General features: G+C 42.2%; 1 protein-coding gene across 4 annotated transcripts in view; it reads right to left on the reverse strand.

Annotated features, from left to right (window-relative positions):
• Positions 1-15723, reverse strand: part of atrnl1b (attractin-like 1b) — a 1095064-nt gene that overhangs the window by 979710 nt on the left and 99631 nt on the right. For all 4 annotated transcript variants that reach the window (XM_038774130.1, XM_038774131.1, XM_038774132.1 and 1 more), the window contains exons 2-3: positions 3268-3351; positions 2065-2178 (exon numbers count right to left, since the gene is read on the reverse strand). In XM_038774130.1, the coding sequence (XP_038630058.1) occupies positions 2065-2178; positions 3268-3351 (198 nt within the window). The remainder of the gene's footprint in view (positions 1-2064; positions 2179-3267; positions 3352-15723) is intronic.

The following is a 15723-nucleotide window of genomic DNA, read 5'->3' on the forward strand; positions in this document are numbered from 1 at the left end:
CCCTTCTCCACGCCGCAACCCCTCCTCTCCAACGCCGCAACCCCCCCCTCTCCAACGCCGCAACCCCCCCTCTCCCACGCCGCAACCCCCCCTCTCCAACGCCGCAACCCCCCCCCTCCAACGCCGCAACCCCCCCTCTCCAACGCCGCAACCCCCCCTCCAAAGCCACAACCCCCCCCAACGCCGCAAACCCCCCTCCAACGCCGCAACCCCATCCCTCCAACGCCGCAACCCCCCCCTCCAACGCCGCAACCCCCCTCCAACGCCGCAACCCCCCCCCCCCAACACCGCAACCCCCCCCCCCCCCCCCGCAACCCCCGCACTCGATGTAGGTTACTGAACGGCGTCAACCATCATCAATGGTTTACGCCATTTCCCATCCGGGCCGGAGATTTGTTGACATTAAAAATTAAATGACATCCCGTCGGCGCCAGCTGTTCTCAGAGGCTGCCGGCGGGATTTGCACAACGCCTGTTTTTGGCCGCTCGGAAAATTCAAAACCTGGCGGGAGCGGGAATAACGCCGCCGCCGGCCGATTCTCCGACCCTGCGTGGGGTCGGAGAATTTCGCCCCATGACATTTTTTGATAGTTTGTAAAGCCATTCCAAATTTTATTACGGAAAAGAGACATTTTTAACAGTCACATGCAAACATTAAACACTCTCCCTGGTCATCACAATGTGAATTGAGTCGAACAGAAACGATTATGAAATCCCTTAACCAACCAACCAACCAATTAATTTATTTATTTATTTATTTATTTATTTATTTATTTATTAATTAATTAATTAATTAATACAAGAAATTGTAATTGCAGGATTTATTTTTCTGTTGAGAATTGTACGGCACCAAGATCCACTTTGAAGTACTGAAGCATAATTTCAGTAACATTATCGAAAAATATTAGATTTTGATTCAGACATTCTGAGAAAGGAGTAATGTGCAAGTCTCATATGCCTGAAAGTTATTTTGCAATGTTAAAAACTAACAAAATATACAGGAGAAAATACAGATTTTGAAAGTGTCAGTAAGAGATCCATTTGCAATGTTTCTTCCTCCCTGTCATAAAATGAGAGATTTCAGTAAAAAAAAACATTTTCTTGCATCCGATGTTCCAATGAGATAAATGAGATACAAGGCCAATCCCTAATGCCCAAATTATGCTTGAGGATTTTTTTTATGTTCACCCAAGGACAGAGAGGCCCTGAGCACCTCAGTATACCATCTCATCCAAAAGACAGCACCTCCAATATTGCATCATTCACTTGATACTGCACTGAAATGTCAGTAAAGATTAATTGCTCAAATCTTTGAGTTGGGGATTGAACCCGCAATCTTCTTACCAGGCAAAGGATCAGTCTGTTAACCCAGTGTTTTTCAAACTTTTTTTCCGGGGACCCATTTTTACCAACCGGCCAATCTTCAGGACCCAAACCGGCCTACCTTCGCGATCCACGCCGGCCAACCTTCGCGGCCCAAAACGGCTGACCTGCGCGATCCCACCATTTTCTCTTACCTTGTTTGTTGCTGACAAAAATGAAGGAAATGGTTTTGAGTCTCTTTGGCCCCAATGATCGCTTTGTCCCTCCTGAACTTGTAAACGAAAAGGATGTGGCCGTATTAAACAAATGGGGCCACACTTCACATGCGTGCCCAATCATCGGTGCGCAGTGCGTCCAAATTTTGTTTACACGTTTGTGGCCATTTTGAAGGCCACTTGCAGCCGGCATAGTTAAAAGCCGGCTGCTGCGGCTGTTGTGTACGGATTTGCACGATCGGGAGCGCCGCAACGGACGGCTCCACGACCCTACCGACACCCGCCCGCGACCCACCCGCAGGTTGCGCCCCCGAGTTTGACAATGCCTGTGTTAACCCATTTAAAACAACCCAGGAATGCCAAAATTAAATGTTTTTACATTAACAATTCAAACAATCTAGGTTTAAAAGTTAAATATATTCTATAACATTATTAAATGTTTAGAACTGGAAACAACACAAAAGTTACAGCAGTACACAAAATCAAGTCAGTCTTGTTGGTTCTAATTTATATCTATTCAAGCTTACCTGAACACAGCTATCAATGGTGCATATATTGAATCGCCATCATATACATACATGTGGTCCCAGCTACATTCTGTGGCAAAGTGGTTAAATCTCAACCTTAATACAGCATTTGGACTACAAAAGAAAAATAAATTATTCATTATAAAAGCAAAAGTTTTAATCCTTCACAATGCCTGTTTCAAAATGAACAATTATTACTATCTCTACTAATTAATCCCTAAAACCCCGTCAATCCGGATCATCTTTTTTTACATCTAGTCATATGAAATTTTAAGTTTACTTTTGCATATATATATATAGATATAGAAAATATACCCAGTAATTTATTCTATCCATGCTATGTTGATTGGCAATCTTCCCTCAGAATCTCCTTTTTGCTTCACCTCTCCATATTTCTCAATTTTCTCCTTAATTAGTCTCCTTTTATTTATCATATCCCTCTTAAACCAAGATCTATTGTTACCCTTAATAAACCAAGGAATCGGTGTTTTTTACAGACCTAGTCATTTCATATTTCCCCGCTATAACGCTGTGTGATGGGTCATTTTTCTAGGCATCCCTCTCAACCTGTTTTAATAAACCAATTCAAACACCATCTGGTCTCTAGCTAGGTTATGGACACATTTCCCTGTTGAGAAAAAAAACTGTATTCTTAATTCTCTTTCAACTGTTGCATGTTGACAAATTATAGAATCCCTACAGCGCAGATGCAGGTTATTCAGCCCACTGAGTATGCACAGCCCCACATCCCACCCGATCCCCATAACCCTACCTAACCTGCATATCCCTGGTACTGTGAGGCAACAGTGCTAACCGCTGTGCCACCGGCCCACACAAAAGGTCCAACAAATAACTGTGAACAGAATGAAAGATCAGCACATTTTACTATATGCACTACACAATTTCAAATCCAATTCACCAATTACTTTGCTTTGCTCAAAAGACCTTCAACTTTTACTCAATAACAGAACTTTTTTTTTTATTTGGACAAGGACAAAACTATTTAAAAGAGAACAAAAACATCTATTATATTAAATTATACACAAGTTGCTATTGATTGAGATCATCCAAGAAAAGCTGCAACATTTTCACTAAGCTAACTAAACATACTGCATCAAAATCAAGATTAATGCATCCCCAAACTGCAATGATTTTAAACCAATAGATTTTTAAAAATCAATTCTGGAAAGGAGGCATACTTACTGTCCTTCAATTAACCATGTACATTTAGTTTTATATTTATAATTTATTGGTCCATCTGTTAAATATCCTGATGGTTCAGTTAATCTGAAAAACAGAAATGCCACACAATTAATGTAAAACCATGTATAAAAACAATGTATGCAACACATAGAACATAGAACATATACCTATCTGTAGGTCAGGCCTGCAAAGGAAAATTGAGCATGAATCATATCCATTCATTTGTCAGCGATCAGTAAAGCTTTGCAAAGTGATCAAATAAATAAATAGGGTTAGAGACATGGCAGGACACGTGTTGTGCCATGACTACAACATGTGGAAGTATGTGTCTTCTATCCCCGACAATCATATCTGCAGCAAGTATTTGCAGCTTGAACAAATTTGGCTCCTTAGCTGGAAAGTGAACTGCACACATTACAGGCCATCAAAGTGGAGCAGCTATCTACTGTACTGTAAATTCTATGATTCATCTGGATACTTAGTTCCAGGAGGCAGTTATATCCCTTAAGTTTTGGTAGAACTTTAGAGAAGGTCATTGTTTAGAGACAGAGTCAGAGAGGGTGTGACTGGAGTCAGACAAGAATGGGGATCAAGCATATAGTGATGAAGGAGACTCAGATCTCCACTCTGACTATATGAAAGTAGTATTAGCGACCTGTGTGAATAATCAATTAACGCAGGATAGCTGAGCAAATTGACTATAGCACCATGGTGTTGAATACCATTCAAGTGGGGGAAGGGGATGGTGACAAGGAACATGGTTGTAATGGGGGCAGAGTAGTCAGGGAGGGGGGGTTGGGGGGGGGGGCGGCGATAGATATTGCTGTCTGTGGTCACAATATCAGTAACAGAGGGAGTGAGAGGAACTGGGAATCATGTTCTGCTGAGGGTTTAAGGAGTTATGGTCCAAATTAAAACAAACTCTCTGGATTGCTACCTGACCATGCACCAATTGACATAGGATCAAACAAATTAAAGAATTAAGTTGGTTCCATCCTCTCTCTCTTTCTTGTTTGCTCCCTCTCTCACAGAGGTTGTAATCAACCACGGGAGATGTCATTCACCTGGGTACACAACACAACCGTCGGAACTTCCAGTTGTGGCCACTGAGATCACGATAGCGCTATCTGTCCTCCTTGACTATTCTGGCCCCTATCACAAACACATCCCTTGCCACCACCAACCCCCCACCAAAGTGTGAGGTGATTCATTTGGGAGGACTAACAAGGAAAAGTAATGCGCAATGAACGGCAGGTGCTAGGATGTACAGAGGACCAGAGGGACCTTGGGATGCATGTCAGCGAAGGCACCAGGACAGGTAGATAAGGTGACTAAGAAGACATATGGGATACTTGCCTTTATTAGCTGAGGCATAGAATAGAAGAGCAGGGAGGTTATGATGGAACTATATAAAACATTAGTCACAGCTCGAGTACTGTTTGCAGTTCTAGTTGCCAGATTATGGAAGTATGTGACTGCATTAGAAAGGGTGCAGAGATGGTTGCCTAGCCTGGAGTTTCAGCTACGAAAAGAGGCTGGATAGGCTGGGGTTGTTTTCCTTAGAGCAGAGAAAGCTGAGGGAGGACCTCATTCAGGTGTACAAAATTATACGGGATATAGCTAGGGTGGACAGGAAGAAAAATTTTCCCTTAGTAGTGGGTCAGTAACCAGGGGGCATAGATTTTAAGGTAAGGAGGAAGTTTTTTAGATGCGATTTGAGGAAAAACCTTTCCCAGAGGGTGATGGGGATCTGAAACTTACTGCCTGAAAGGGTGGTAGAGGTGGGAACTCTCACAACATTTAGCATTTAGATGAGCGCTTGGTCCATAGTATGCAAGGATATGGACCAAGTGCTGGAAAATTGGATGAGAATAGATAGGTGTTTGATGACCAGTACTGACATGATGGGCCGAACAGCCAATTTCTGTGCCGTAAAACTCTTATCAGAAAATAAATAATCCAGGGCACACAACATTTTGAAAAGACAAGCAGAATGGAAAAGGAATAACCCTGATAGTAAATGGTACCATAAGGACAGTAGTGGGAAAGGATCTGAACACAAAATCAGAAATAAGTTTTGGTATGGGCAGAGTTTAATAACAAGATTTAGAAGACACTGGTGGGAGTAGTTTATAGTTCCCCTAATCATATCACTGGACAGAGCATTAAGCAAGAAATATTCAGGGGCTGAAACAAAGACAATGTAACAATTGTGAGAGACCTTAATCTTCATCTAGACTGGCCAAATCAAATTAGCAAAGGTGGTTTGGAATATAAATTTATGGAATACTTTTGTGGCAGTTTCTTGGAGTGGAACTAACAAGGGATAAAACAATGTTATAGCTAATTGTGCAACAAGGCAGGATTAATTTGTCATTCATAGTAAAATAATCAAAAGCCATTGGACAACTGAATTTCATATTAAGTATAAAAGTGACACACAGTCCCGAACAAGGATCCTAAACTTGAAAAAAGCCAATTACATACGTATGAGGGAGAAACTGGCTAAGGTTTATTGGGCAAATATACTCAAAGAAATGGTAGTAAATAAACAGCAGTAAATATTTAAAGAAATAATTTAAAATATTGAACAAAAATACATTCCATTGATAAACAAAAAATTATCAAGATGAATCCATCTGGTTTATTAAGGAAGTTAAATATAATATGAGATTAAAAGATGTTGCAAGGAATAGGAATAAACCACAAGATTGGAAACGTTTTTGAAACAAGCAAAGAGCCACCACACAGTTGATGAAAAAGGGAAAAATGAACGAGAGTAAGCCATCCAGGAACTTAAAACAGATTGTCAGAATTTTTACAAGTGTATAAAAAGGGGAGTAGCTAAAGCAAATACTGTCCCTCAGAGGCAGGGGCAGGAGAAATTATAATGGAGAATACGGAAATGGCAGAGATATTGGACAAATATGTTTTTTCTAATCTGCACAGTGGACGACACAAATTAACTTCCAGAAATGGAGGGTAGCCAGGGGCTAATCATATAGAACTTTGAGCAGAGAAAAAGCACTGGAAAAACTTAAGGAACTAAACATAGGAACATAAACAGAAAGAGTGGGCAATTCAGTCCTTCGAGTCTGCTCAACATTCAATGTGTTTGTGACTGATCTAATTGTGGCCTTAACTCCATTTTTCTGCCTGTTCCTTATAATTCTCGACTATCTTGTAAATCGAAAATCTATCCAACTCATCCTTTTTTAGATTCACTTGCCCAGTCTCCATTTCTCCTTGGGGAAAAGAATTCCAAAGACTAACAATTCTTTTGAGGGAAGATCTTCCTCCTCGGTTGCGTCTTAAATGGGAGGAACAAATTTTGAAACTTTGCCCCGCGTTCTTGATTTCCACACAAGAGGAAACATCCTCTCAGGATCGTTAAAGTATCAACAACAGAAGCTATACGCACTTGACACTTCAAATGAACACTAACCCAAAGACGAAAGTGATTACGGAAAAAATAGATTATAATGTTGTCAATCAGACAAATTTTTCTCTTCATCCTCAGCTGCGTCAACAAAGTAAAACATTTTATGGAAGCCAGTGCAATGGTTCTAGCTTCATGTATTGGTATTTTAAAGGCCTGGTTGATTGATACAGTTGTGGCAAAAGCAGCTTTGTTTTTCCACACATGTCATTGTCAGGAAAGGTTCATTGGTTCTGTACAGAGATGGCAGGTCCAACTGCACCCATCACTATCCCCCCCTCATCCCCTACCCCACCCCAAGTGCGAAGATTGGGTCTGTGGAGCACTTTTTACAAGGAAAACCTAGCACCATATTTAAGGAAGGACATTCCTGCATTGGAGGTGATAGAGCAAAGGGTCACAAGATTTGTTCCCAGGATAAAGGGATGGCCTATGATGACAGACAGAATAAGTTTGGCCTAGACTCTCTGGAGTCGAGAAGAATGAGAGATGATCTAATTTCAGCAGGCAACATTCTGAAAGGACGTGGTTGTAGATGCTGCATCATTTAATATATTTAAGGCTGAGATAGGTACATCTCAAGTATTTCAGGGAATTAAGGCAAATGGGGAGCAGGTGAGAAAGTGGAATCAAAGCTATTATCGTAATGAATTGAGGAGCAGGCCCCAGAGATGGTATTTCTGCTTATTTCTTATGTTCAGAAGTCATATGGCCATTCTTTCCATTTTCCACATCTAAATTACATCTAAGTATTGGTGTTGTCACAGGACTTGTAATCCAGAGATCCAGGGTAATACTTCCGGGAACTGGGTTCCAATCCCACGAAGGCAGATGGTGAAATTTGAATTCAATAAATTCAAACTCAAATAACCTAATGATGACCATGAAGCCATTGTCAATAGCTGTAAAAACTTATCTGGTTCACTAATGTCCTTTAGGGAAGGAAATCTGCCATCTTTACATTGTCTGGCCTACATGTGGCTCAGCAATGTGGTTGACTCTGAAATGGCCCAGCAAACCACGCAATAGGTCACTAACCTCTCGTGACATATGTTGCCAGGCCTGCTGAGTATTTCCAGCATTTTTCTGTTTTTATTTCAGATTTCCTGCATCACCAATGTTTTGCTTTTGTGTTACATTTTCACAACCTAATTTTTGGTTCTTTCACACCATAATCTTACCATTTAGGATATTTTTCACTCAGTCACTTTCTCCATCATTCTCCTCCAAAATACACTACTTCATACTACTCTGCATTTCTGCTATTTTCCAGCCCACTCCAGAAACCCATCCACCGTATTAACCTTCTGCACGCATCCTGAATGTTGTCAGGTCCGATGAACAGAAAATTGTCCATCTTATTCCTTCATGTTCAAGATCAAATAATTTATATAACTAGGGAAACACAGTTTCAACCGTTCCTTTGTTTTCTATTCCTAAATCATCATTCTATCCAAGTGGCTCCACTTCCTTGAAGATCCGTTAATTTTGCTAACAAGTCTTTTCATTGGTACTTCATTGTAAAGCAATCTGGCAATTGACAGGAATAAACATTGAAACACAGAAAATTGAAGCAGGAGGAGGCCATTCAGCCCTTTGAGCCTGCTTCGCCATTCATAATGATCATGGCTGATCATCTTCAATACCCTGATCCCGCCTTCCCCCTTAGCGCCAAAAGCTATATCTAATTCAAAGGTAGCATCCAATGCATTTCCTTTATATAGTGTATGATTTCCTCAAAACTTCAATTAAAATTTTCAATTCAAATTGACTGTATCTGATGAGCGGATGCCTCAATGTGGTCTCTATTCCCTTTCTATCATATATTTATACACAACCAAGTGACAACCAACTTGCTATTCATTTCCTGCCTTCTACTCTTTTGTTTCCTCTAGACTCTTGCCAAGTAACAGATGTAAATTTACATCTTCATTATTCTTTAGCATTACAAGCTTATAACACAACCAACTCAGATTCTCTTTTTTGTACATGCTACTTTTAAATTCTGTAGTTTCAATTCAGGATGAAGAGAAGAAATTGAGCCTAAACCCTAATTAAGTATCTATATTCCTAAACCATTATTATATTCCAAATAGCCAGTTGATGAAGAATAGAACTGGAGCCAATCTTTACACATTTTTACAAGCATTCATTTACTAAGTGTTAGGACATTGTTGTGAAACTTTTTGTCTGTCCTGAGTTCCCTTATTATCCTTGTCTTTCTGCCTGTTTTGGTCTTCCGGTTAGCTGCCACAACAGTGCTGCACCATTTAGGATTTCTATTAAACTACAGGTTTTAGGGCGGCACGGTGGCACAGTGGTTAGCATTGCTGCCTACGGCGCTGAGGACCCGGGTTCGAATCCCGGCCCTGGGTCACTGTCTGTGAGGAGTTTGCACATTCTCCCCGTGTCTGCGTGGGTTTCACCCCCACAACCCAAAGATGTGCAGGTTAGGTGGATTGGCCAAGTTAAATTGCCCCTTAATTAGAAAAAATGAATTGGATATTCTAAATTTAAAAAAAAAAGAAAAAAAAAAAAAAAACTACAGGTTTTAGACAGAGCTGGAACGCCCCTGCTCTGATGGACTGACACATAAAAACGTCCCTTTAGGTTATGTGAGAACCTGTGAGTCGATTTGATCGTCTTGGCAAGCAACCAGTGAATGGAGGATTCTCAGCCAGGTCCTAGTGTTGCTTGCGATTGGTGGAGCCAGTCAGAAACTTCCAGAAAGAAGGCAGGTCTTCTGAAGAGTTCCATTTTTTTGTCAGTGCTGAAGGCCCTCGCTCTCTCTGCTCACCCTGCCAGGTGATTTTAGAAGCTGCCAGTCCAACCTGTGAAGGCTCGCTTCCTTAAAAGACATGGGGGAAAACAGACCTGTGCAAGAGATCTCTGGATTGAGAAAATGCAAGCTGTTTTCTACTGGTTTGTAACATTCTAACTCTGTCTCAGGCTCAGGGGCTGGAAAGAGCTCAATTTGATGCTTACACTGAGAATATTCCTTATAGTGCAGCCAGAGTTCCTGTGCGGAGTTCAGACAAAGGGGAAAAAACTGTGTTCTCAGGAAGGTTGCTGCAGTAATTTTACAGGGAGACAAAAGCTCTATATGGTGGTAGAGGAGCAGAATTGCATTGATCTGAACATCCTGTATACAACACCACCTGGTGGCTGGCGATTGGAATTGCACATTCCTGAACATGCTGTACTGAGCTCCATCCGGTTGTGGAAAGATAAATTGCGCCGACCTGAATTTCCAGAGCAAATCTATTCCCAGAGACCGCAACCACTGCAATGAAGACTCACCTCAAACCTTTCCTTTTAATCAATTTTTCTGATACTGTCCCACCCTTAACTTGTGTTTGTCTTGTGCGTGACTGGGTGGAGGGTGGGATGAGGTTTTGGATGAGGAAGACTGGTAGACCATTATCTTGTTATTTCTTTGTATATATTTATCTTTTCCTCTTATTATTAATAAACAGTATGTTAATGTTTAACTTATAAATCTAGTGTCTGTAGTTCATTGGCGCAATCAAGGATTAATGATCTCAGGAAAACACAAATTATGGTTAATTCATTTATGCTGGGACTCCCGAGTCTTTGGGGCTGGAACTCACCCAGGGTATTGTAACATGAGTTATGCATTTCAAGCATGGATCATCTAACCCAGCAACCACAGTTTCAGTCTGTGTCTATACAAGTTCAAGTGAATCATCAGTATATACCCACCACCTGCATACAATTAAAATACCAACCAACAACCCGTTGTAAACACAATCAAGCTGTCATGAAGCTGCATTTTCAATTAACATTGACTATTTCTAAAACTTACAGACTATAAATGGGCACTTGGTAGAACAGAACTTGAATTTTGCTCGAATGGGAGACATGTTGCAAAGGTTTTTGCAAAAATTGAAACTTTCAGCAGCAGGTCTCTCTTTTCAGTGAATAATACAGTAAATTTATTCTTTGCATTCATTTAACATTATATTGCTTTAGCACCATAAAGAAAATAGGGGCAATATATGTGTTTAAAGTTGCAAGGTTCACTTTAACATAATGTTCCACAGAGATCCTGTTGTGGCCTGCATGTGCATGACATTTTCTCCAGTACCTCTGCTCCCTAAAGCTCCTTTCCACCCACCGACCCCAAGACCCCATGCCCACCCTCCATTTCTATTTTTAAAGACCCCTGTGTCCATTGCCACAGGCTCTTCAGATTCTCCTGTTCCCCTTGCTCCCACACTTGCCCAAATTCTGAAGCCCCTCTTCACCTCTCTCCAATTCTCACCCTTCATTCATACTTTCAATGACCCCAGTGTTCATTGTCACTTCTCGGGACTTCTTCAGTTGTTTCCTCTTTCCTTCGTTCCCACTTCTGCCCTCAGCTCACACTGACGTACTGGGACCTATTCAGCTGTTACTTGGGCGGCAAGGTGGCGTCGTGGTTAGCACTACGGCCTCACGTAGCCAAGGACCCGGATTCGATTCCAGCCCCGGGTCACTATTCATGTGGAGTTTGCATATTCCCCCCATGTCTGCATGGGTCTCACCCCCACAACCCAAAGATATTTGGGGCAGGTGGATTGGCCGTGCTAAATTGCCCCTTAATTGGAAAAATGTTTCTTTAAAAATCAGCTGTTACTTGCACTGACCAACTGCTAGCACTAGATAGAGCCCAATCATTCTGAAACCAGGTGAGTTTGGTTTACATTTACCGTACAGTATAGTGTATATCTTTGCTATTTAGTGATATATTTTACTTTGAAAATATTTTCAGATAAGAATGTATAGTACCGCACATGTACAGTCCAGTATTTCAACCTGTGCATTGGGCGAGAAATGTTTAAAGGAATCCAACTCTTACATTGACTCAAATGGGAACCTATCATTCACTTAAAGTAGTGATATTCAGGAATTCAACTACAAGTAAGGACTTATTGTATAATAATTACTGGACATACAGTCTGTTAGCAATGGACAAGACTGAACCCCTAGACCAAGTAAGATACCAGAAAGTATTTCCCGCTATTAGGGAGGGGTGGGCGGGGGAGCGGAACAGATAAAACAAATGCAAGTTTCAAATATGTTATTGAAAGGAATGTTTTAAATTCTGTACGGGAATAAAATACTTCTACTTTGGACAACAGAAGGAAATAAGAAGGAAACAGAATCGGTGATGCTTTTACTTAGTAGCTACCTCAAAGTTTATTAATCATGCAAACTGCAGTGACTATACTTCTAAACATACTTATTTGTGCATCCAGTACAAATCCAGCAATAGAGTACATCATGTTCAACACAATTCAACCATCCCCAATATACAAACTTAAAAAAATGTTTTTATTAGTTTTTCCTTTTAAAAATTAAAAAAATAAATTCAAATAAAACACAATTTACAGAAAAAAAGACATTAAAAGTAACATTAATACAACGCCCACAACACCCCCCCCCCCCCCCCCAAACAATTGACGATGATCAGTTCCTGAAAATAAACTAAGAAAGAAACTGGAAACATCTCCAGTAGAATCTCTCAACCGAACCTCTCAAAGTATATTTAACCATCTCTAGATACAAAAACTCCAACAAGTCTCTCAACCAAACTGAGGCGCTGGGTGGAGGTACAGACCTCCACCCCAGCAAATCCGGGCAATAAACGAGGCAAACATCCGCCCCCGCACCTATTTGCAACCTCAGCGAGTCCTACATTTTAAATATGGCAACTGACGGACAGGGCTCCAGTTCAATATTCAAAATCACCGACATGGTGCAAAAATCCCTAATGCTCACAAGCTTGGGAATAGACCAGAACATGTGGTTGTGGTTGGCCGGATCCCCGGAACAGTGTTTGCACTGGTCATCCACCTCCGAAAAGAAATGACTCACTCTGGCTTTGGTCAGGTGTGCCCTAATCGCCACTTCAAGCTGGATCAAATCCAATCTCGCACATGTGGATGTGTAGTTTACTCTGCAAAGGGCCTCTCTCCACACCTCATCATCTATTATGAGCCCCAACTCCTCCTTCCTCCTAGCCTTTACCCCTCCCACAAACCAAATCTTCTCCCAAAATTCACCCATAAATGCTGGATGTGCTACCCTCCTCCTACATTGAAGAACCCTTTCCATCGTGCGAGACTGAATTTGATCCAGCTTGAAGTGGTATTTAGGGCACACTATCTCCATCGGAGATACTGGCTGTGCCAGGGGAAATATCAGCAGTCTGTCATACAAAATTCCAAACCTGGAGGTATCTGAACGAATCCGAACCAGAGAGCCCAAACTTCATCACCAATTTTTCTAGGCTGGCAAACTGTCCCTCCAGAAACAGGTCTCCCAATCTCTCCAGCTCCCTCCTACATACCAAATGTGGCGTCCAATCTCGTCGGCTCGAGCAGATGGTTGGCACAGATGAGGGGGGCCAGATTCGACACTAACCCAAGTTTAAAATGATGACTGAATTGTCTCCATATTTTTAGAGTGTATACAACCATTAATAATAATAATCTTTATTAGTATCACAAGTTGAATTAATACTGCAATGAAATTACTGTGAAAATCCCCTAGTTGCCACACTCCGGCAACTGTTCGGGTACACAGAGGGAGAATTCAGAATGTCTAATTCATCTAGCAAGCACGTCTTTCGGGACTTGTGGGAGGAAACCGGAGCACCTGAAGGAAACCCACGCAGATACAGGGAGAAGTGCAGACTCCGCACAGACAGTGACCCAAGTAGAAATCGAACCCAGGATCCTGGTGACAATATAATTATATAATATATTGTAATATAATAAAATATAATTAATATAATAATATATAATATAATAACACAATATAATAATATAATACAAGATAATTTTATCCAACCTTCCTAAAGAAGGACTTAGAGTGAGAAACAGGAAGATGCTGGAAAGGGAACAAAAACTGGAAGAATGTTCATCTTAATCGACTGGACGCTGTCCGCCAAGGACAGGGGACGGTTATCCCACTTGTCTTGTTCCCCTGTTTAACTGAAATTACTCGTGCTCATGTTATTGGTGCAAACGCTAGCCAAAGGAGCCTTATCGAACAAACACACCCACGACACAAACCTTGGTCCCAATCCAAACCTCTCCGAAACCTTTGAGGTACCTCTATTCTACTCTGTCGAGGGCCTTTTCAGCGTCCAAGGATACGATCACGCCTGGATCGGGCCCGGCTGGGGGTGTAAGAACTACATTTAATAATCGTTGCACATTAGAGGATAGTTGTCGACCGATCTTCACCTATCACCTCAGGAAGACATTTCCCCCCTCCCACCACCCCCAGCTTTTTAAAAAAATTTATTCTCCTTTTTCACATTTTCTCCCAAATTACACCCAACAATAAACAATAATCAGTAACGAATGTAATGTCAATCCCCATATCAATAACAATGATCGCATCCTCCCACCAAACCCCAAAACATTAGCCCGCATGTTAACATAAACAAATGACAAAGAAGAATCAGGAATCATCCACAGTGATTCCTGATTCACTATACAGTCCCCGCTCCCCCCAACCCTCCCAGCCCCCAACCCCCCTAATGTTCAATGTGATCCAATTCTCGAAAGTGCATGATGAATAACACCCATGAATTGTAGAATCCCTCCATCCTTCCCCTCAATTCAAATTTGACCTTTTCAAGCATCAAGAATTCCAGCAGGTCCCCCCCGCCACATCAAGGCACAGGGTGGAGAGGTTCATCTCCACCCTAACAGGATCCGCTTTCGGGCGATCAATGAGGCGAAGCCTACAACATCTGCCTCCGCACCAGTTTCCAACCACAGCTGGTCCAACACCCCGAATATGGCCTTTCATGTGCACCACTTTAGAGATTACCCTAAACACCTCCTTTCCAATAATCCTCCAGCTTTGGACAGGATCAAAACATATGAACATGGTTTGCGGGGCCTCCCCTGCAACGTTCACATAGATCTTCTACCCCCTCAAATAGCCGGCTCAACCTCGTCCTTGTAAGGTGCGCTCTATACACCACCTTCAGCTGTATCAACCCCAACCTCGCACACGAGGTGGAAGCATTCACCCTCCGCAGCACCTCACTGCAGAACCCCTCCTCCATACCCTCTCCCAACTCTTCCTCCCACTTTGCCTTGATCCCTTCTAGAGGCGCCGTCTCCTCCTCTAAAAGAGCCCAGTAAACTCTGATACTACCTCCTTATTCAGTCCCCCTGTCGTCAGCACCTCCTCCAGCAATGTGGATGCCGGCTCTACTGGGAAGCTCTGTATCTCCTTTCTGGCAAAGTCTCAAACCTGTATGTGTCTAAATATTTCCCCCCTACTCCAGCCAATACTTCGCTCCCAGCTCCTTCAATCCCGCAAAACGACCCCCAAGAAACAAATCTTTTAGTTTCCTAATTCCTTTCTCCTCCCATCTCTGAAAATTTCCATCCCACTTCCCTAGCTCAAATCTATGGTCCCACCGAATCGGCATTTCCTTTGAACTTGCCCCCAACCCGAAGCACTGTTGAAACTGCCTCCACATTCTCAACAAAGCTATTACTACCGGACTCCCCGAGTATCTCCCCGAGGCCGTCGGGAGCGCCGCTGTCCCCCTACCTAAACTCTCCTCCATTCTGACCCATTGGCAGTCAACCCCTCTGACCCAGTTACACCACCCCCAGCTTGACGAACATCTAAGTCGGCCTCTGGCCCTCCAGCCCCTCAGGCAAACCCATGGTTCAGAGGTTCTGTCTCCTCGACCTGTTCATAGGATATCAACCTTTGCCCTCAGGTTCTTATTCCTCTCCTCCATTAGCAGTATCTCAATTTCCAACGAGGCGATTTGATCGCTATACCGTGGCAACGCCACCTGAATACCCTTCAACACCTCTCCATTTTCCTTCACAGCCTCGAAGGTATTTCCCAGCTTCTCGCGAATCGGGCCAAACGTCTCCTCAATTGACCTTTTGAGGGTTTCCATCATCACCTTGCATTGCTTGTCAAATTTTTCTTGAATTGCTTTTCAAGCTCTTGCGCCAGCACTC

Source organism: Scyliorhinus canicula, chromosome 16 (genome assembly GCF_902713615.1).
Source record: "Scyliorhinus canicula chromosome 16, sScyCan1.1, whole genome shotgun sequence".
Lineage (NCBI taxonomy): Eukaryota > Metazoa > Chordata > Chondrichthyes > Carcharhiniformes > Scyliorhinidae > Scyliorhinus > Scyliorhinus canicula.